This window comes from Mus caroli, unplaced genomic scaffold (genome assembly GCF_978045245.1).
Source record: "Mus caroli unplaced genomic scaffold, Mus_caroli_1 scaffold_12, whole genome shotgun sequence".
In the NCBI taxonomy this organism is placed as follows: domain Eukaryota; kingdom Metazoa; phylum Chordata; class Mammalia; order Rodentia; family Muridae; genus Mus; species Mus caroli.
Window position 1 is genome coordinate 62,295,853 of NW_028227267.1, and position 20,798 is coordinate 62,316,650.

General features: G+C 42.3%; 1 protein-coding gene across 1 annotated transcript in view; it reads right to left on the bottom strand.

The window, feature by feature from the left end:
- The window catches only part of Adam2 (ADAM metallopeptidase domain 2), a 50,783-nt gene that overhangs the window by 21,050 nt on the left and 8,935 nt on the right, over positions 1 to 20,798 (bottom strand). Inside the window, exons 5-12 of the mRNA XM_021181627.2 lie at positions 19,144 to 19,220; positions 18,451 to 18,619; positions 9,795 to 9,851; positions 8,648 to 8,719; positions 7,458 to 7,624; positions 6,346 to 6,427; positions 3,753 to 3,889; positions 378 to 555 (exon numbers count right to left, since the gene is read on the bottom strand). Of these exons, the coding sequence (XP_021037286.1) occupies positions 378 to 555; positions 3,753 to 3,889; positions 6,346 to 6,427; positions 7,458 to 7,624; positions 8,648 to 8,719; positions 9,795 to 9,851; positions 18,451 to 18,619; positions 19,144 to 19,220 (939 nt within the window). The remainder of the gene's footprint in view (positions 1 to 377; positions 556 to 3,752; positions 3,890 to 6,345; positions 6,428 to 7,457; positions 7,625 to 8,647; positions 8,720 to 9,794; positions 9,852 to 18,450; positions 18,620 to 19,143; positions 19,221 to 20,798) is intronic.

Genomic DNA, 20,798 nt, shown 5'->3' on the forward strand with positions numbered 1-20,798 from the left:
GACTAAGAGGTCCTATGCTGGGGAGAGAGGGAGAAGAGCATGCAGATGATGTGAGTTGGCAGGCTTAGTCGTGGTGGCCTTCATACGGCATGCATGCGCCTGTCACCAACCCATAAACTTGCACATGCTCTGTTGTGCACCATTTCTTTAGATGTCAACTATATACTGACAAGGGTGAGCCAAAAAGCAAATGTATTTGTATGGATAATCTATCAATCAGTGAGCCATATGCCAAGGCGTTAGTTCACTCCTGAGTTTTCCTATGTCCCTCACAAAGGACTTTGTGGAAAGGATAACTGTGAGAGATGAAGAGGACCACCAAAGGGATGGTAGACATGCTACCTGATCTGGCCACACCCTCCCCGAGCCACACCGACCTTCGTTCCACAGTCGCAAACTTCATCTTCTTCCACCTCTCCATTCCCACAGACCGCCATCTTGTAAGATGGCTGTAGCCGTGGCTGGTTCTGCAGACAGTGGGAGCTGTGACTTGTGATAAACTTGGAAAAGTCCTCCATGCTGCAGTTACTGAAGGCCCGGACACCGCTGGAGTGACTGAAAAGAGCCCAGATGTCAAGCATCGGAGCTGAGGGTTTCCACAGACCATCTCCCCTAGTCAGTAAGCAAGAGCTCCCTGGCGCGTCCAGACCTTTCTCTGCCCAGGAAGTCAACTGTGCAGGAACTCCCTCAGAATCCGGCAGTAGGAGTAAATAGCATGGAATTCTATTGGTTTTTACATCCCAGGTCTTTTGGTGACAGTGGCCTTATGATTAGCATTTACCTTACACATTAGGCCATTTTTTCTAAAGGTGCTGCTGCCTCTCCCTACTGGGACTTCTGTACTTTGAGGCGCTCTCACCTCAAGGAAGGTCGACAGTCTTCCTTTCTTTATCTACACTTAGTCAGAGGCGATCCCTCCCAACTTGGCTTTGTAGTTTTTAAATAACTCCTATATCTTTTATTTTCTACCTTGACACCGGAACTCTTTAAGTCCAGGAGGCAACTCTTTATGTATGTACATGCATGTGTATGTATGCATTCATACGGGTACAAGTTTGTGTGTGTGCGCGCATACACGTGCATGCATGCAGTAGCTTTCGGTTATATTAACCACACACAATGGGATTGATTATACCCTTTCAGCCACTGTTACACGATTCCTGTTTGTGTGTATGTGTGGTCATGTATGGACCACAGCACGCACGTGTAGGTTAGAAGACAACCTGCAGGAGTAGGATCTTTCTGACTGTGTAGGACCCAGGGGTTGAACTCAGGGTCATCAGGTGTGGCAGCTAAGATCGTGACCATTGAGCCATCTCACCAGTACGGTTTCTATCTACATACCAGAGAGCAAAGGAATTAAAAACAATAGACAGTTGGCAGGATAGCTCAGTGGATAAGGTCGCTTACAGCACAAGCCTGGCAGCCTGAGTTCAGTCCTAGAAACCCACATATGGGTGGAAAGAGACAACTCTCTCCTCTGATCTCCACATGCATGCTGTGGCATGTACATCCGTCCCTATACATTATATAACCTCCCTCTCTCTCTCTCTCTCTCTCTCTCTCTCTCTCTCTCTCTCTCTCTCTCTCACACACACACACACACACACACACACATTTTAAAGGACATAGGACATTCTATTGGACTTCCAAGGGCTAAGGAGCAGGCCACATAAGGGAGGCTTTCCACCCATGCGACTTGCATGCGACTGTTCTGTGAGGCTCGAACGGATGCTGCTACTGGAACTCAGTGCAGCTCATCAGGGCGGTGAGTGGCCTTACGGCTCCAATCCCCGAATAGACTTGCTGGGCGCCCTCTTTCTCCTTCTCCTATTCAGGAGCCTCTGGATTTAGTTGGACACCTCATCCCCTTACACAGATCCTTGCAGCTCTCAAAGAGCAATAAATTAAGATTATAAAAAAGGAGCTGATGACTTTTAATTAATCATTTTTTTCATACAATAAACACATACTGGAAAAAGTAGCCCCAATTAAAGAAAAAGAATCTCTGTAATTTAAAAGTTGATAAACCCTTTTCTAAAAGGAGGCAGCCCAACCCTAGATAGTCTCACTGGTCAGTTCTACCTGATACCTTAGAAAACAATCTAACTCCAATGTTGTGCCAACAGACTATGGCTGCAGACTCTTCTCACCGGCACTTTCTCCTGATGGGACAGTGGAGGGGAACACTACTTTCTGAAGAGCGCTAACCACGATGAACCTCCCAGTTTCATTTCTCTCGCTGTGAGAAAGTACCTCGGCCAAAAGCAATTTAGGGGGAGCAAGGTGTTAATCCAGTTTACAATTCCAGGCCACTAACAATGAGAGGAAGCGATAGCAGGAGCCTCAGCAGCCAGCCACATCCCACCCACAGTCAAGAGCAGAGAGAGAGAATCCTGGCACATTGGTTTGATGCTTAGTGGTGAGCCAGCAGCCGTCCTGCTAATGTTACTGAAGGTTGCTGCCTGTGGGTGATGGGTAAGTGTGGGCCTTTCATCTTGGGGCTAGTTTTGTGGGTGGCCTCATGAGTCTGGTTGGTATTCACAAATGTCAAAAGGTGAGCCAGGCTTTGGGGTGCTCCTTCTGATGTAAGTACTTTCTGATAGGAAATGAAAATGAGAAACACCTACATGCAGTAATCCCTCCATGTCCCTAGGTGGCGCTGTTCCAGGACACTATGGATATCCAACCCTTCAGGTGCTGGTCCCTCACAGAGAATGACGGAGGGCCATGTGACTTATGGACTTCCTTTTGTGTACTTTCTACCACCTTTAGATGATGTTCAAGGCCTAAAGTCAACGCTAGGCAAATACCCAGCATGCTGTGCTTCAGGAAGTAGGAAAACTGATACAGTTGCCCCCTGCCCAATAATTTTGATCCAATTGTCTTGACTAAATCTGTGGAAGTGAAACTCTGTGACCCAGAGTGTCAACTGTGTTTTGTGCTCAGTCTGCTTCCTCCCAACACTTGCTTGTCTCCGAATGCTCAATGTCACAGTGTCTACATCCTGACTTGAGGATCCTGTTGGGTCAGGATCCGTGGTCCCTCTTTCATAGAAGGTGCAAAGTCAAAGGGAATTCTGCTCACCAGGAGACTCACTATCTCCCATGGTCTTTGTTTCTAAACACAGTTGTACTACAGCATTATAAGTAAGCATATAAGCATAAAAAGATCTTTTTCTTTCTCCACCAATTGGCTTGGGGGGGGGGATTCCTAACAAGGCCATTGAATTCTTAAGTAATTCTGCATAGGTTTGGGGCTGTGGCTTTGGCTGGCAGAGTGTCTGCTGTGCTCGTTAGTTTTTGTCAACTTGACACGAGCTGGAGTCATCTGGCAAGAGGGAGCCTTAATTAAGACTATGTCTCCACCAGATCCGCCTGTGGGCATGTCTGTAGGGCATTTTGTTGACCAACAATCCAAGTGGGATGGCTCAGCCCACCGCGGGTAGTGTGTCCTGAGTCCAATTAGAAAGCAGGCTGAGACAGACACCTCCATGGCCTTTGCTTCAGCTCCTACCTCCAGGTCTCTGCTTCTGGGTATTTATTTTATTTTGTTTTATTGTTTTTGTTTCCCCTCATTGATAGACTACAATGAAATGCGAAATAAACCCTTTCCTCCCCAAGTTGCTTTTGATCACGGTGTTTGATCACGGTGACAGAAGCCTCTCTAACAGTTTCTAACAGGTTAGTTTTCCTTAGCAGGAATGAACTTAGTATAAACTCAAGGGGTGTGGCATGGAAGCCAAGGCTTACGGCGCTTCCGGGTTCATCACGCAGACGGGTACGCCGCACTGGCACTTGTTCACGTCATCATACGCTAGCCCCATGCTGAGGCTCAGCAGCTGAACTAAAATAATTGCAAGTGATTCCAGAGTTACGGCTTTGGGGTGCTGAAAAGAAAACACACCAGACCACAAATGTGCTTGTACGGGGCGGGGGTGGGGGGGCATTTTACTTGTGGCTAGGAAAATGTAGTTAGTTATTAACAGTAGCCACACAGTTGAGTGAAAACATGCACTGTGCTAGTCACAGACGTTGCAAACAAGGGAATGATCTAAAAATGTGTCTTTGGATAATGTAAGTAAGGTGTGGCACTCAGAAAAATAATTTAAATAAGTTTAAATTGCATATAAAAAATCCCAGTTAGAATATTGAGGTGCACAATGAAAATACATTTGCAGGGTCTGGAGAGATGGCTCAGGGCTTAGCACTTGCTGCTCTGACAGGGGACCCAGGTTTGAGTCCATGCACCCACATAGATGCTCACAATGGTAACTCCCGCTTCAGGAGACCTGACACCCTTTTCTGACCTCTTGAGGGCACTGTGCACTTGTGGTTTGCAGACATGCATGTATGCATGCATGCGTGGAAAACACTCACGGATGTAAAATGAAGATAAATACAAAGGTCATCAAAATTATTTTAAAATTGTGATAAGAAGCCAGCTGACTCAACAGACTGATCCAAAACACTGCTGAGCGTTTTCTCGTGTCAAAGAACAGCTCAGAGCAACTGTCTCATCTTCTAGAACCAGACAGCGCTTCTCCCGTAGGTCAGAAAAGACACGAGAATAACCACTTGTCAATCATGCTCAGTGTCGCTCAGACCACCATCAAATGCTCACAGGTTATGAAGGAAGAAAACTTGGCTTTCCTTTGCATAGGAAACAATCTCACTTAGTAAGAAAACTACAGTAGTCAGACTCACAGGGCAGAGTGCTGTCTGATGACGCATGCAATCATTCACTTTACATATGTGTGCATGTAATATTTTGTGTGTCTGTGGTGTTTCCCCCCTCCGTGGTGTGTGTGTGTGTGTGTGTGTGTGTATTCGAGTGTGCTCATCTCAGGCATGCATGTGGAGGTCAGAGGTCCACCTCAGGGGTCTTCCTCATGGCCCTGCACTTTAATTTTTGAGACACGGTCTCTTGCCAGACTTAGAAAAGCTCACTTTGGATGCCAGACTGGCTTCAGAGGAGCTCACAGACCCTCTTCTTTTCTCTCTGGCCTCCCAGCACAGTGTGCAGCGACAGATTCAGCTTTCCTACATGGTGACTGGGAAATCAGGTTCCCATGGCTCACACAGAAGGTTTGTTACCCACCAAGTCTTCTCCTGGTCCCTCTTCATTAATTTGTCTGTCACGACTATTAATTAACCATTAATTACACAGTCTATGTATGTAAAGCAAGTGGTGTACTTGAATATATATATATATTATATAATATATATTATATTATATATAATATATATAATATAATATATATGATGGATTATGGGAAGAGAGAGTAGGTGATGGTGAAAGGGGGGGGGGCATTAGTGAGCCAAGCTGCACCTACGTATTTCAGCATCTCGTTCCTGTGGATATTGGATGTTGCTGGGGTTTCCCAGGTAAGGATCAATGATGGTTACCCCAAAGAAATGTGGGGGAAGGGAAAAGTACTGGGGAAGGCCTCTGCCAGTCACTGCACCTCCATGGGAACCACTGTTTCTTGCCTGCAAATCTCAGGCTTTCCAGTCCTCTACAGCTGGACTGTCCTTGGTAACCAGTCTGCCTTTATACAGATGCATTCTTCCTCTTTGCTAACCAGTGAAGCCCTTGCGGCATGGTGTGTGTGTGTGTGTGTGTGTGTGTGTGTGTGTGTGTGTCTGTGTGTCTGTGTGCTACATGTGAATGTTTGAGGAAGTCCTATGCCCCACCCTTAGAGACCAAGGAAATCACTGTCTCCATAAAATAAAGGCTATATTTTCCAAAATACAATTTATGATGTTTTAAAATAAGAAATCTCCCCTTCCCAGCTCCACTGTTCTCCATCTTGCTTACTAGAGGGAGATCATCCTATGCCGCCTCTCTGAAACTCCAGCAGACATCATATAAACACAATGTATAGGGAAGGAGTGGGTTCTAGGTGAGATGGGGTCAGGCCCACACCAGTGTCCACACCCTAGGAGCCCTTCAGGAATGCGAATTTTAACGGAAGTAGGAAATCAAGGGATCTTTAATTTTATAATGATTTTTACAGCAGCCTGTTATTCACTAAAGATTTATTTTTAATCGTGTGTGTGTGTGTGTCAGAGAGAGAGAGAGAGAGACAGAGAGAGAGAGAGAGAGAGAGAGAGAGAGAGAGAGAGAGAGAGAGAGAGAGAGAGAGAGAACAGTGCTCATGGAGGCCACAAGAGGGCATTGAGTTTAGTCTCCTGGAGCTGGAGTTCCTTCTGGTTGTGAGCTAAGGATTTGAGTGAGTGCTGGGAGCTGAACTGGGTCCTCTGCAGAGGAGCAAACACTCTTCAGCAAGGAGCTCCCCCACCCATTATACATTTTAATTAAGCAGATTAAGGCACAGCATACCAGAGCAACGCCTCCTGCATAGTTCTTGTCACACATCTTCCCTTGATAGGTGGCGCCAACATAATCGGTAGTGTTCCTGTAGCTGAATTGAAAACAGATGATAGTCATAGGACTTTGCAAAAGTGAGCACCTTGAAGTTAATTCTCTGTTTTCACAGGGCAGGTTTTACTGTGGCTCCGTAATTCAAACTCTCAACATGGACCACGATGTGCCCCGTGATCCTGCATTCTCTAAAAACAATCAAATCAATTAAAAAGTAGAAAGTACACGGATGTCTGACACATAATGAAGTGTCTATTTTAGAATAAAATGGGTAGGTCCTCTGAGATAAATATGATAAAAAAAAATAAAATTCTCAGCGGTTCTCAACTTGTAGGTTGTGTCCCCTTTGCAAACCTCAATCTCCAAAAATATTTACATTATCATAAAGTAGCAATGACAATAATTTTATGGTTGTGGGTCACTACAGCATGAGGAGCTGTATTAAGGGGTCATGGCTATTTCTCTCCACCTGATTTTTTTTTTTTTTTTGAGGCAGGGTCTCTAACTGAACCTGGAGCTTGCTGTTTGGGCTAGACTGGCTAGCCAGCAAGCTGCAGGGATCTGCACCCTCAGCCCTGGGATTGCAGGAGCATAGGCCACTTGGCTTTTACATGGGTGCTGGGACTCTAAACTTAGGTCCTCATAAACGCACAACAAGCCTCTCTCCACAGACCGTCGCCTCAGTTTCTCCTCCTTGTTGTTTTTATGATCATTATGCTAAAGATCAGAGCTAAGTGACTACATTCATAGAATCCAGGTGGGCCTTCCAAACAGACACGAACCTGAAGTGCACAGCCAGGGAGGGGCATTTGGTAGAGCTCTGTGTGTTCTATGGTAAGAAGGCATCTGGGAGCGGGACTGAAGAAATGAGCTTCAACCACAGACCCGCCAAGTGGGGGGTCTTAATAATCCCACTGTCGGCAAGCTGTCCCAATAAGAGCTGCATGCTGTTATACACAGAGAACTTAGGGTTTTTTTCCCCTCCCAAACCGTCTGTGGGTTGTTGGAAAAGGGACCAAATGGACCAGTTTTCCTCGGTATAGCCTGTCATAGCTTGAAAATGTACATACACGAGTAAAAACGCCATATCATGTGGTCGCAGAACAAGGTATGACTGTTTCCACTTCAGGAACCTGTAGAGCAACTTGTTAGCGTCGCCTGTGGTCAAGATTTTGTTTTCATCCATCCAAAATTCCAGGGAAGACAGAATTACTGTAAGATTAAAGGGGGCAAAGATCTAAAATAGAACACAGACAGAAAACCTGTTCAAACAACATGATCTAAAGGGACCGGGCAGAAGAACTTCAAAATCAAGCTCAGGTCATGCATTTAGTAACTGTAGTGTAGATCTGGGCTCAGTGCTTAAAGTGTTAGTCAGCAGCAAGCGTCCTGGTCATAAAAGTCACACTGGACGCTTTAGATTAATCCGTTGTATTTCTTTTGTAATTTGAGTGCCTGTATGTATGGATATCACACACATGCTTAGTATCTAAGCAGATCAGAAAATGACATCAGCTCTCCTGGAACTGTATTTAAAGATGGCTGTGAGCTGCCATGTGGGTGCTGGGAATTGGACTCTGTCCTCTACAAGAGCAACAAGTGCTCTTAACCACTGAGCCATCCCTCCAACCCTGGGGATAATTCAAGATGCTTGCACTTAATCAAGCCCCCCCTTTTCTCCCCCCTCCCCCAGGAAGGTCTCATGTGTAATCCTTACAATGACCTACTTCACAGGTTAGAGAGCAGAAACTTCAAAGCCAAATAATGGTCCTCACATCACTCAGCATGTCTCTTTATGCAGTGCCACAAAAGAAGGTCTGGGGGTTGTTAGGAACAGCAGCAAGTGTGGTGGTTTGAGGGATAACATCCCTCATAAGCTGGCATGTGGTGGCTGGTCACCAGATGCTGGCACTATTTGGGGGAGGTTTAGGAAGTATGGCCTTGCTGGAGGAAGTAATTCACGGGAGGTGGGACTCTGAGGTTCCAAAGCTACACACCACTCTCAGTGGGCTCTCTGCTTTCTGCTGTCTGTCCCAGGCACGAGACTTCACTTTCAGCTCTAGCTGCCATGTCTGCTGCCTGCCACCTCGCTGCCCCCCACTATTAAGGACCTGAACTCTCTGGGACTGTAAACTCAAAACAACTCTTTTCTTTTTCTGTTACGTTTCCTTCATTATAGTGTTTATCACAATAATAGGAAGGTAATTAAGACAGCAAGGATAAAACATTTTTTATAAAAGACAAATAAGAAGATTCTTACAGCATTTGCCAGTCCAATCAACTGGAAAATCTTTTGAGTGACAATGGCTGTATCAGCCCCGATATGCTCAAACTGTAAAATAAAATTGCCACATGCACACACACATACACACACACACACACACACACGAGTTAACATTGATGACTACAACTCTCCTGTTACAATTTAAGTGTATCAACATAATAAACTACTTAAATCACTATCACATTTTAATCTGCCTTATTTTATTATTCATACCATGTAATACATATAGTGTGAAAGTGGGAAATATAAAAAGATCCGAGAAAAGTACAAGATATAATTCCGCTGTTAATAAATTAAGGATAATAGTTCCTGACAGAAAAAATGTTAGTTTTAATTTAGATGCAAATATCTCAGTGTTTTGCCTGTATATGTGTATGCGCATCCCATACATGCAGTGCCCATGGAAGCCAGCAGAGGGCACCAGATCACAAGGGCTGGACTTAGCAGTCTGTTGTTAGCTACCACGTGGGTACTGGGACCCAAACCCAAGTCCTCTAAAAGGGCAACAAGTGCCTTTAACTACAGAGTCACCTCTCCACCCCTAGGAAGTAACTTAAGACTGGGCAAATTCCCAGAACCTGTATGTGAGATACTCCCAAATGCTCCATACTGCATGATTCCACTTATACAACAGTTTGGAAGTGAAAAAAAAAAAAAAAAGATATAGGGATGAAGAATGCATTAGTGGATTGTGAGGGCTGGGGAGACAGGGTGGGAGGTGTGTGGGTAGAAAGCAGCATCAGTGGCTCCATGCTGGGGTGCGCAAATATCCTTTACTTTGACTGCACTGGTGGCCACGTGCTGACTGCTCAGCAGAGTCCTCTTTGTCGAGAGGGTAGGCTGGGCACATGTTCATGCAAGTATGTATGAGTGTATAACTACCCTCAAATAACAAGGAAAACTAGCAAAAAAAAAAAAAAAAACCGAGAAACTATTGTAATAAAAAACGACCCTCCAGTTAGGACACAAGGGCAAGAGTTTATTAAAATGTACTAACAGAGTTATCAACTCTCCTCTGTCAGAAACCAATTCTGTGAGACACGGGAGGACAGTCTCTCTCGTGCTCCACTGCTCGTGAGAGCAATGGAATTGAACAAGACAAACACACTCGGAAAACGCTTACCATTTGCTTTTCAACAACAATATGTATTTCCAGATAGTGAGAGACGATCCGCTGTGGCTGAAAAGAGACCCACCAACAGTGTCTGTGTCAGCGCTCAAGAGTAGCCCCGGGATTTTTGGTTTTATCACTAAAGTTGGGAGATTTTTAAATATATATATATATATATATATATATATATATATTCAGAAAAGAACCAGAAACTTTCCCGAAGCAGGTTCTCAGGGCTCCTCTCCTCCTGTTACTTCCAGAACGCAGCCCACCCCTCCTCTCCTTCCTCCATATTCTCTTTGAACTCATGTGTACTTTTCTTAGCTGAATGCCATTCTTTTAAAAAATTATCTTTATTTTCCAATTAAAAACCACATGTGTACTTCTATGTGTATGTGTGCATGTGTGTGTGTGTGTGTGTGTGTGTGTGTGTGAGAGAGAGAGAGAGAGAGAGAGAGAGCGTGCATCATGTGTGTGCAGTGCCAGTGTTTGTGGTTCTCTTCGATACATAGTCATGGTTATTGCTCAGATCAGATACAGGAGAATTCACCCACTCTTTGATCTTGAGTTTTCAACTGCTTTTAGATACTAGATCTCTGTTCTACATAAGAGTTTATCTAATTTTATTGTTCAGTAAATTAGCATCAGCCATCCCCAAGCCTTTGAGCTCTCCTCTCTGACAACATGGTCTTGTCGCACAATTACCTCTCTGGAACTAGTGTTATATCTGCCAATCTGCTGTTTTCATATCTGGTAAAGACCTGTGGTTCCTGTCACCTGCATTGGCCCATGGGAAGTGGCACTATTCAAAGGTGTGGCCTTGTTGGAGGAAGTGTGTCACTGTGGGGGTGGGCTTTGAGGCCCTATGCTCAAGCTCTGCCTAGTGTAGAAGAGAGTCTTCTGGCTGCCTTCAGATGAAGACGTAGAACTCTCAGCTCCTCCACCACTATGCCTGCTTGGATGCTGCCATGCTTCCAGCCCTGATGATAATGGACTGAACCTCTGAAACTGTAAGCCAGCCCCAGTTAAATGTTTGCCTTTATAAGAGTTGCCTTGGTCATATTGTTCCTTCACAGAAATTACACCCTAATTAAGACAGTCACAGACTTTTTGGATATTCTTCTTTGTTCTACTTTCCAAATGAACATCTTAGGTTTGTAAACATCTCCTGTTAGAAGAATTGGGGGTTTTGGGAGTGGAGGAGTTAATTTTTAAATTGTTATAAAATTAATAATTGTGATTTTGTAACTAGGGCAGAAATTATCTTTAAATAACTGTGACTTATAGTTCTGAAGATGACAACAGACCAAAGTCGGGTAAGTGAAAAAAAGAAAGGGCATTGCCTATTTCAAATGTTGGTGGCTGTAACAGTTGAAGTAATGTCCCATGAGGTGAGGAATGTAATATGCATGAAAATAAAATAATCATGGCAACACAAAATAGACTTGTTGGTTTTAAGGAGTTCTTTGTTCACATTTATGACCCACTTCTTCACAGGTAGTAGGGCAGCGGTAACTAAAACAAGACAGGGATTGAGTACTGGGAATGTAGAAGATACAGCTACTCTGAAGAATAATCTGGGAGCTATTTAAAGTGTGAAATACAGTTAGCAGATGACCCAGCAATTTAGTTCCTAGCATATACCTAAGAGAAATTAAAGCTTTTATCAACACAAACATTTGTTGACAAATGCTCCCGGCAGCATTGTATTACCTCAATAGTGGGAATCACCCAATTGCTCACCTGGTGATTAATTAAGTGTGGCACATTCCTGAAATGGAATATGACTCAACCATAAAAAGGAACTGGCATTTCAAAATACTATAACTATGAAAACATTGGTGGGTAAAAGTCACAAAAGAGACACATTCGAAGATTCTGCTTGTATATAGCTATCCTATAAGCGCAAAATTGTGTAAGTATTTTCCATAAAAAGAAGGCAAAATGGAAAGAGAATGTGCCTTCAGATCCATTATTGTTATTTAACTGTGACAGCAGATACCAACAAGATGCAAAAGAGCAGTGGTGTGTGTCTCAATAAGTCATTGTAGATATGATCAGGCACTCATTACTTGTAAAGGTAACTTTCATTCACCAGTTGTAATTGTCATCTTGGAGGTTTACTGCTGAATACGCTCACCCTTTTTAGTTCTTTCTGAGTTCTGGCTGGCTGGTATAACTCAGCTCTTCTGGCCTGAACTCTTCTCCAAGTTGACTAATTCAAACTGGCTTCTCTTGACTTCTCATTGAATTGCTCTGATTGGTCTCAGACTAACTGTCTTAGTAAAGGTTGTACTGCTGTGAACAGACACCATGGCCAAGGCAATTCATATGAGGACAACATTTAATTGGGTTTAGCTTGCAGGATCAGAAGTTTAGTACCAAGGGAATGTCTGTATTCCAGCCAGAGGGATTAAAGGTGTGCTGTTCCAGCCAGATCACACAGACCTAGAAGGTCTTTCGATGTGCTCCCTTGCCAGGGCATCCATGTTGCTGGATTAAAATTTCTCTACATCTAGTAGAAGAATAACCACTAACATTGTTATATTGCTCAAGTACGCTTTGTATTTATTTTTGCAATATGGCTATTGTAATATATAATACAAAATACACAAACAATGTGCCATTTTAAAATTTCTTAGAGGATAAAAATAAAATGGGTTGATTAATAAAAAAAAACAGTGTAAGAGAAAGAATGAAAGAATAAGCACATAACAAGAGACACACAAGAAGTGAGGAGGAGAATAGATTTAATCCATGACTATTCTAGATGTGTGTGTTAAAACTAATGTCATGAATAAAGCAAAATTGCCACATTAAAAAACAACAACATGAGTCCCACAACACCCAGAGGAAGATCCACGCCAAGGCACATTAACACACCCAGGATCACAGGATTACAGGATCACAGAATCACGGGAGCTTGGTCACACCAGGATCTCAAGGTCCCAGAGGCAGCTTGACTCCCAGGAGCTCTAACACACCCAGGATCTCAGGATCACAGTATCCCAGAATCACAGGATCTCAGAGACAGCTGGACTCTGAGGAATTCTGACACAACCAGAATCACAGGAAGGACAGGCTCCAGTCAGATATAGTGAGGGCAGGTAGCACTAGAGATAATCAGATGGAGGAAGGCAAGCTTAAGAACATAAGCAACAGAAACCAAAGTTACTTGGCATCTTCAGAAGCCAATTCTCCCACCATAGCAAGAACTGGATATACCATCACACTGGAAAAGCAAGATTCAGATCTAAAATCACTTCTCATGATGACGAAAGAGGACTTTAAGAAGAACATAAATAACTCCCTTAAAGGAATACAGGAGAAACCTTAGGTTTCCTCTTCTCACTGTGTCCTGAATTTTCTGGATGTTTTAGGTTAGGAGCCTTTGACTGTTGTGTCAATGTTTTCTATGGTATCTTCTGCACCAGAGATTCTCTCTTCTATCTCTTGTATTCTGTTGGTGATGCTTGCATTTATGACTCCTGATCTCTTTCCTAGGTTTTCTAACTCCAGGGTTGTCTCCCTCTGTGATTTCTTTATTGTTTCTATTTCCATTTTTAGATCCTGGATGGTTTTGTTCATTTCCTTAGTCTGTTTGATTGTGTTTTCCTGTAACTCTTTAAGAGATTTTTGTGTTTCCTCTTTAAGGGCTTCTAGCTGTTACCTGTGTTCTCCTGTATAAGTATAGAAGAGAGTGAAGATTCCCAACTTAAAGGGTCAGTAAATATCTTCAACAAAATTATAGAAGGAAACTTTTCTAACCTAAAAAAAGAGATGCCCATGAACATACAAGAAGCCTACCGAACTCCAAATAGACTGGACCAGAAAAGAAATTCCTCCCATCACATAATAATCAAACATCAAATGCACTAAACAAAGAAAGACTATTAAAAGCAGTAAGAGAAAAAGGTCACGTAACATATAAGGGCAGACCTATCAGAATTGCACCAGACTTCTCACCAGAGACTATGAAAGCTAGAAGATCCTGGGCATACAGACCCTAAGAGAACACAAATGTCAATCCAGACTACTATACCCAGGAAAACTCTCAATTAACATAGATGGAGAAAACAAGATATGCCATGACAAAACCAAATTTACAAAATATATTTCCACAAATACAGCCCTACAAAAGATAATAGATGGAAAACACCAACACAAGGAGGGAAAACTACATTCTAGAAAAAGCAAGAAAGTAATCTTTCAACAAACCCAGAAGAAGACAGCCACACAAACATAATTCTACCTCTAACAACAAAAATAACAGGAAGTAACAATCACTTTTCTTTAATATCTCTTAACATCAATGGGATCAATTCCCCAATAAAAAGACATAGACTAACAGACTGGATACATAAACAGGATCCAGCATTTTGCTAAATACAGGAAACACACCTCAGTGACAAAGACAGACACTACCTCAGAGAAAAAGGTTGGAAAGCAATTTTCCAAGAAAATGGTCCCAAGAAACAAGCTTGAGTAGCCATTCTAATATTGAAAAAGATCAACTTTCAACCAAAAGTTATCAAAAAAGACAAGGAAGGACACTTCATACTGGTCAAAGGAAAAATCTACCAAGATGAACTTTCAATTCTGAACACCTATGCTCCAAATGCAAAAGCATCCACATTCATAAAAGAAACTTTACTAAAGCTCAAAGCACACACCTCATCCCACACAATAATAGTGGGAGACTTCACCATCCCACTCTCAGCAATGGACAGAGCATGGAAACAGAAACTAAACAGAAACTCAGTGAAATTAACAGAAGTTATGAACCAAATGGATATAACTGATATTTATAGGACGTTTCATCCTAAAGCAAAAGAATATACCTTCTTCTCAACACCTCATGGTACCTTCTCCAAAACTGATCATATAATTGGCCACAAAACAGGCCTCAACAGATACAAAAAGATTGAAATAATCCCATGCACCTTATCAGATCACCACGGACTAAGGTTGGTCTTCAATACCAACAAAAACAATGGAAAGCACAAATATACATGGAAGCTGAACAATGTTCTACTCAATAACTTGGTCAAGGAAAAAATATAGAAAGAAATTCAAGACTTTTTAGAATTTAATGAAAATGAAGACACATCATACCAATACTTATGACACACAATGAAAGCAGTGGTAAGAGGAAAACTGATAGCTCTCAGTGCCTCCAAAAAGAAACTGGAGCGAGCTTTCACTAGCAGCTTGACAGCACACCTGAAAACTCTAGAACAAAAAGAAGCAAATACACCCAAGAGGAGTAGAAGGCAGGAAATAATCAAACTCAGGGCTGAAATCAACCAAATAGAAACAAAAAGAACTATACAAAGAATCAACAAAACCAGGAGCTGGTTCTTTGAGAAAATCAAGATAGATAAACCATTAGCTAGACTAACCAGAGACAGTATCCAAATTAATGAAATCAGAAATGAAAAGGGAAAGATAACAACCAGTAGTAGCTAACATCACACTAAATGGAGAGAAACTTAAAGCAATCCCACTAAAATCAGGGACTAGACAAGGCTGCCCATTGTCTCCTTATCTATTCAATATAGTACTTGAAGTTCTAGCTAGAGCAATTAGACAACAAAAGGAGGTCAAAGGGATACAAATTGGAAAGGAAGAAGTCAAAATATCACTTTTTGCAGATGATATGATAGTATATATAAGTGACCCTAAAAATTCCACCAGAGAACTCCTAAACCTGATAAACAGCTTCAGTGAAGTAGCTGGATATAAAATTAACTCAAACAAGTCAATGGCCTTTCTCTTCACAAAGGATAAACAGGCTGAGAAAGAAATTAGGGAAACAACACACTTCACAATAGTCACAAAGAATATAAAATACCTTGTTGTGACTCTAACTAAGGAAGTGAAAGATCTGTATGATAAGAACTTCAAGTCTCTGAAGAAAGAAATTAAAGAAGATCTCAGAAGATGGAAAGATCTCCCATGCTCATGGATTGGCAGGATCAATATAGTAAAAATGGCTATCTTGCCAAAAGCAATCTACAGATTCAATGCAATCCTCATCAAAATTCCAACTCAATTCTTCAATGAATTAGAAAGAGCAATTTGCAAATTCATCTTGAATAACAAAAAACCTAGGATAGCAAAAACTCTTCTCAATGATAAAAGAATCTCTGGTGGAATCGCCTTGCCGGATCTAAAGCTGTACTACAGAGCAATTGTGATAAAAACTGCATGGCACTGGTATAGTGACAGGCAAGTAGACCAATGGAATAGAATTGAAGACCCAGAAATGAACTCACACACCTATGGTCACTTGATCTTTGACAAGGGAGCTAAAACCATCCAGTGGAAAAAAGACAGCATTTTCAACAAATGGTGGTGGCACAACTGGCGGTTATCATGTAGAAGAATGCAAATTGATCCATTCCTATCTCCTTGTACTAAGGTCAAATCTAAGTGGATCAAGGAACTCCACATAAAACCAGAGACAGTGAAACTTATAGAGGAGAAAGTGGGGAAAAGCCTTGAAGATATGGGCACAGGGGAAAAATTCCTGAATAGAACAGCAATGGCTTAGCAATGGCTTGTGCTGTAAGATTGAGAATCGACAAATGGGACCTCATAAAATTACAAAGCCTCTGTAAGGCAAAAGGCACCGTCAATAAGACAAAAAGGCCACCAACAGATTGGGAAAGGATCTTTACCAATCCTAAATCAGATAGGGGACTAATATCCAATATATATAAAGAACTCAAGAAGGTCGACTCCAGAAAATCAAATAACCCCATTAAAAATGGGGTACAGAGCTAAACAAAGAATCTTCAACTGAGGAATATCAAATGGCCAAGAAGCACCTAAAGAAATGTTCAACATCCTTGTCATCAGGGAAATGCAAATCAAAACAACCCTGAGATTCCACCTCACACCTGTCAGAAAGGCTAAGATCAGAACTCGGGTGACAGCAGATGCTGGCAAGGATGTAGAGAAAGAAGAACACTCCTTCATTGTTGGTGGGATTGCAAGCTTGTACAACCACTCTGGAAATCAGTCTGGCAGTCCCCTCAGAAAATTGGATATAGTATTACCTGAGGACCCAGCTATAACATTCCTGGGCATATACCCAAAAGATTCTCCAACATATAACAAGAACACATGCTCCACTATATTCATAGCAGCCTTATTTATAATAGCCAGAAGCTGGAAAGAACTCAGATGTCCTTCAACAGAGGAATGGATACAGGAAATGTGTTACATTTACACAATGGAGTAGTACTCAGCTATTAAAAACGATGAATTCATGAAATTCTTAGGCAAATGGATGGAACTAGAAAATATCATCCTGAGTCAGGTGATGCAATCACAAAAGAACACACACAGTATGTATTCACTGATAAGTGAATATTAGCCCAAAAGCTCCAAATACCCAAGATAGAACTCACAGACCACATGAAGCTCAAGAAGGAGGAAGACCAACATGTGGGTGCTTCCGTCCTTCTTAGAAAGGGGAATGAAATATGAGAGCAAATATGGAGACAAAGTGTAGAACAGAGACTGAAGGAAAGGCCATCCAGAGACTGTTCCACCTGGGGATCCATCCCATATACAGTCTCCAAATCCTGACACTATTGTGGATGCCAAGAAATGCTTGCTAAAAGGAGCCTGATATAGCTGTCTCCTGAGAGGCAGCTCCTGCCAGAGCCTCACCAATACAGAGGCGGATGCTCACAGCCAACCATTGGATTGAGCGTGGAGTCCCCAATGGAGGAGTTAGAGAAAGGACTGAAGGAGTTGAATCAGTTTGCAACCCCAGAGGAAGAACAATATTAACCAACCAGATCCCCCAGAGCTCCCAGGAACTAAGCCACCAACCAAGGAGTACACATGGCTCCAGCTGCTTATGTAGCAGAGGATGACCTTGTCAGGCATCAATGGGAGGAGAGGTCCTTGGTCCTATGAAGACTGGATAAAGCCCCAGTGTAGGGGAATTGAGGGCAGGGTGGTGGGAGTGAGTGGGTGGGTAGAGGAACACCTTCATAGAAGCAAGGGGAGGGAGGATGGGATAGGGGGTTTCCAGGAAGTGGGGAGAAACTGGAAAAGGGGATAACATTTGAAATGTAAATAAAGAAAATATCTATTTTTTTTAAAAGGAACAACACAGTTTGAAAAAAAAAAAAAGAAACCAAAACAGTTACACTGTGACATCTGCAGCTTTAAAATAAGCCTGTACACACGCAGGTCAATCTAATATAATATAATTCAGTGACTAACAAAAGAAGAAAATAAAAAACAATAAAACAAAACAAAAAAAGACAAGCCATGAAAGCAGGCAGGAACAGGATGGGAGAAGGAGGGGCTGCAGATGAAGCGGGAATGGGATGAGGCAGGGGGATGGGTGGACACGATCAACATCTATCATATACATGTATGGAATTGGCAAAGAGTAAACATAATTACTTACAAGTGAATGTTTCATAAATTAATAACTTCAGAAACAAAAAGAGGGCACCACAAACAATTTTAAGGAAGAGATTACATAGTAGGAAAACTTACACAACAAGTTTCAAAGATTGTGCCCAAGGAGCTTTCTGATGGACACATCCCTGTGGTATCTGTGTGTGTGTTGGGGGGGGGATATGTAAATAAATAATTTATCAGAAAGTTACTTGGTACCACCTAATTAATCCACTACCTTGATACTTCGTATCTTATACTGCACGTCTCTTAACTCGATATCCTTCTCGGCGTAGAGTAATGTGTCTCCTTTCTTAGGTTCCACTTGGTAGATCACGTGTTCAAAACCACTGGAAGATTCCAGAGGTTCAATTCCATAGCTAACGTTTCCAAATTGGAGAAAACCCCTGACAAAGTCAAACCGGAACAATAACGACAAGAAAATACTAGTTATAATTGAGAGAACTCGGGTGAAAGTGTCAGTTAATTGTCAGGTAACGAGGGCATTTTTCGTAAGGTCATTAACTCCTACTGAGATACTGGAGAGCCACACAATAGTGATGTGATTGATACTTTATGACCTTTCTGGGGCTAGAGAAATGGCTGAGTGGATAAGACCACTCCCTGCTCATGCAGGAGACCAGGGTTTGGTTCCCAGCTCCACAGCAACTGCAGCAGCCACCCGTTTCTGCACTGTACTAATCCAGCACCCATGCAGCCACACCCATGCACACATAGAAACAACAAACAAATGCTGAGAATCTTTTACCAACTCCAAATTTAAGAATAACTTAAATTATTTATGAGGACAGAATCTATCATTTAAAATAATTTCTGTTTATAATCTATTTTGCATTTTACACACTTACACACATACACACACTATTTTTTTTTAAAAAACACCATTTTATATACAATTATGTATTACAACCTGAGTCCAGTACATGTGCTAACAATCACCATAGAATTTGGATAACCTTCAATGTATCCTTGGAAGTAGCAGATATTCTGAAACACAAAAATAAAATGCACAATATATCTCTTGTGGTAAAGATAATGTTATCAAATACTTAAAATTGTCAACTATGTTGCGTGTGTATCAAATACCAGTTGTTTTCTACGTAAATCCATAAGTAAATCAGTGAGTAGAGTGGCATACAATTTTCAAAAGTGTTCTTATGGTCATATTTTCATATGGTTTTCCTGTCTCTGTCTGTCTGTTTCCATCTCTCCGTTTCTCTGCCTCTCTGTCTCTCTCTCTCTCTCTCTGCGAAAGGGTTTCACTATGCATGTTAGAAAAGCAAAATTAATCAAAATGAGAAATTATTTTTCAAGAGTATTTTGAGTATGTTGCTGGATTGGCTTGCATAGAGCCCTCTCACGAAGCAACAATAACCCTAGAAACAGGGCCATTACATTCTCTGAGCATCTCCATTATGTGGCTTTTCAAGACTCTGCTGCAAGGGCTCCCCCACCCTATCTCCCAGGCAAGGGAGCTTTCGGGTTCCGGGAGGTGGCCAGGGTTTCCAAGGCTTTGGAAATGAGATGCTAGCCTTGGAAGAGATGGAGACACAGAAGGAGGTCCCAAGACACATGCTCAGGTGGAATTCCTGTATCTGCCCTTGAGCTGAGGATGTGGCATGGCAGAGAGAGCCAAGTTTTTTTCAGTGGCTGCCTCCACCCACCCACCCCAACCCCTGGGGGGGGGAGTATTAACATTACTCTCATCTTGTCTGTCTTTGAGGATAGGATGCTTATAGAATGGAAATTCTTCTTCAGGGGAGGGTGAGCAGAATCCACCTGGATCCAAGATGGCTGCCAGCCTGATCACATGACAATATCTAGTCTTTGTGGAGTTTCCATACTAAGTGACTCAGCCACCAGCACCAGCCCTAACAGAAAGCACTGACCATAAAGGAGGCAGAGAGGCGGTGCCCGGGTCCCAGGCTGTGTAAATACTGTGTGACTTTCCCCAAGGAGATGAGCTGAATATTTGTAAGGTTCCCAGTTGTCTCCTCTGGCTGTTGGATAAACTGTTCAGGTGAAACTCAGCCTGGGGTCTGTCTTTGGCTTTGTGGCACTAAACAGTGATCTCTCCAGGGTAGTGACAATCATCTGTGGGTAACAAGAGGATCTGGCAGAAGCTAAGATCTGTAAGGCTGGCAAGCTAGATGCTGGCTCCAGACCAGTAACTAGAACAAGATTGGAGATGCTTGAAGTTGATTTCTTACAGTGCTGGGATTTGAACCTGAGACCTCATGCTTTAGGCTAAGCAAGAAATCTACCACTGAGCTATGGTTCCAAGCTCAAGACTGAAAACTCTTCAAGATTCTCAAGTGTTTTGATTACATCATTAAACATGGCCAATATTTGATTAAAAATATTAGCAGGTGTGATGGTGCATACCTTTAATTCCAGCCATCAGGAGACAGAAGCAGGTAGATGTCTGTGAGTTTAAGGCTAACCCAGTCTACATAGAAAGTTCTAGGCTAGCCAAGGCTATAATAGTAAGATCCTGTCTCCAAAAAAAGTCCACATTGTGTGTGTGTGTGTGTGTGTGCATGTGTGCACGAGTAGGACTGCTGA